A 2,208-nucleotide genomic window follows, 5' to 3' on the forward strand; every position below is an offset into this window, starting at 1 on the left:
CTGGGCCCTCTGCTCAGTTCGCCGCCCTCCCAGCCCCTCAGTCCCTCCTGTGGCTTATCGGACTGCTGAGCCCTGCTGGCCCCGTGTAATGTGAGGCTCCTGCTGCCACTACAGGGTGCAGGCTGCCTGCCAAGGCCAAGCTTTTGGCTAAAGAGGTGCTGCCAGGCGCACAGCTCTGGGCATGAAACTTTGCGCCACGCAGGAACCCAGCACTGGCCCCAAGAAAGGTGCCTAGGAAAACAGAGCCCGGGACCTCTGTGTGAGTAGTGGCTGGCACGTGGGTAAGTGTTGGAGGACCAAGCCCCCTAGACTGCCTGCCAGGAGCAGGAGATGCCGCCTGGGCTGCCCTGGAGGGCCCTGCTCCTGAGCTCCCCCTAGTGCAGGGGGCCTTAAGGCTGCCTAGTCCAGCCTCCTCTCCATCCTTGAGAAGGTGTCACACTAGCCTGGCCCCTCAATCCCCACAGGCAGTTAACTGCGTGCACCGAGCCCTGGCCGACCATACCGGGAGGCCTGAGGAGGCCTGGCCGGCCTGGATGTGAACATTCGGTGTGTTACTGGGTGGCATGGAGATGACAGCTGGGACCCAAGCGCAGGCCAGTTAGTGAGAGCTCATGAGGGCTGGGGACGAAGAGTCTAGAGGATGTGACAACCAAGACCGTATTACAAAGTCTGATGGGGCTCACAAAGGTTGCCTGGGCTCTGGAATGGATGGTTCATGGGGGAAACCTCTAGGCACAACAGGCCTAGGATGCCAGGCTGCAAGAGACCAGCACAGGGTGGCTCAGCTCCCACAGACCAGGCTGGTGTGGAGACTGACCCTCCTGGCAGATGCACAGGCCTGAGTCTGGCTTAGGGTGGGGAAAAGCCCACCCCCTCTTTGTCATCACAGTTGTCAGATGCTGCCCCCTGGTGGTCATAGGAAGCCATGGCCCAGGGCCCAAGTTCTCAGCCTCCGACAAATGCCACAGCTTGGAGAGACTTCTAGAGAGCTAACAGAGGAATAGCGTGCAGTAGGATGAAATCTGGGCCTCACTGCCACCAGACAACTCTCAGGGCAACCAGAAAGCATCCTAAATCTTCCCATGTCGCGCCTGCCTCCTCTGGCATGGAGAGGAGGCATCCAGTCCTGGCAGCCCCAGCCCTTTAGCACAGAACACGAAGGTCCTGGAAAAAGAGATGACCCCTCCAACGCCCCATCCTCAACCCCCGCCCCAGATCGTGTGGGTCTGGCCTTGTGACCACAGACCATCACTGAGCTTCCCTCAGCCTGCTCTGCTCATCTGGAAAGGGGGGGCTATACCATTTACTCTGCGGAGTCATGAGGACTCTAGGGGGGAACAGGTGCAAGGCAGCAAGACACAGCTTCTCAGTGTACTACCTCCCCTCCTGGGATGGGCGCAGCTTTGCAAGACACAGGACTTGTTTCCCACCTGGAGCACCTGAACTGGGGAGACGAGATGAACTGCACAACAGAGAACTCATCTCTCAGTGTTCTAAGTGGCCTTGAAAGGAGTGAGAGGAACTGGTCAACCACCCCTGATGGGCGCTCCTTGTGTTGACAGAGATGGAGCCTGGACCTGGAGGCCTTTCTGTGCTGCCCCACTGGCCCCCGCCTAGGCGGCTGGTGAGTGGTTCTTGCAGGGTCTCCCACCCAGTATTGAGGAAAGAGCTTGAATGGCAAAGGAGAGAGGGGCTTGACCTAAGCAGAGTCAGAAGTGGGAGGGGGAAATGAAGGGTCTGGGTAGACTTGGAGCCCTTGTGTAGGCAGGTCATGGCCCTCAGGTGATTTCCACTCCCTGAGGCTGCTGCCTCAGCGCCCTCCTACCTCCGCCCCGGTGAGCTCCCCCCAACCCAGCTAGAAGCCCATCCTCTCTGATCTCCCTTCACCTTGCGCCCACGTGCCTCCCTGAGGCTCCACGTTGTCTCCACGCAGTCCGCCCTGTGGCCCACCCTAGTGGCTCTGGCCCTGCTGAGCAGCGTCGTTGAGGCCTCCCTGGGCCCAGCGCCCCGCAGCTCGGCCACCTGCGAAGGCCCCGCGCCCACGCGGGCGCCCCCCGCCGGCCACCTGCCGGGTAAGTGACCGGGCTAAGGGGGAAGCTGGGCCTGGCCCGGTGCCCTGCTGTGACTCCGTCTCATTCCAGGGGGCCGCGCCGCCCGTCCGTGCGGCGGAAGAGCCCGACGGCCGCCGCCCCAGCCTCCCCGCCCTGC

General features: G+C 61.8%; 1 protein-coding gene across 1 annotated transcript in view; it reads left to right on the plus strand.

Moving 5' to 3' along the window:
• Positions 1 to 1,564: 1,564 nt before the first annotated feature.
• ARTN (artemin) overlaps positions 1,565 to 2,208 on the plus strand; it is a 1,391-nt gene continuing 747 nt past the window's right edge. Inside the window, exons 1-3 of the mRNA XM_012722114.1 lie at positions 1,565 to 1,624; positions 1,934 to 2,072; positions 2,142 to 2,160. Coding sequence (XP_012577568.1) covers positions 1,565 to 1,624; positions 1,934 to 2,072; positions 2,142 to 2,160 — 218 coding nt within the window. The remainder of the gene's footprint in view (positions 1,625 to 1,933; positions 2,073 to 2,141; positions 2,161 to 2,208) is intronic.

Source organism: Condylura cristata, unplaced genomic scaffold (assembly GCF_000260355.1).
Source record: "Condylura cristata isolate star-nosed mole 26May11 unplaced genomic scaffold, ConCri1.0 scaffold00008, whole genome shotgun sequence".
In the NCBI taxonomy this organism is placed as follows: domain Eukaryota; kingdom Metazoa; phylum Chordata; class Mammalia; order Eulipotyphla; family Talpidae; genus Condylura; species Condylura cristata.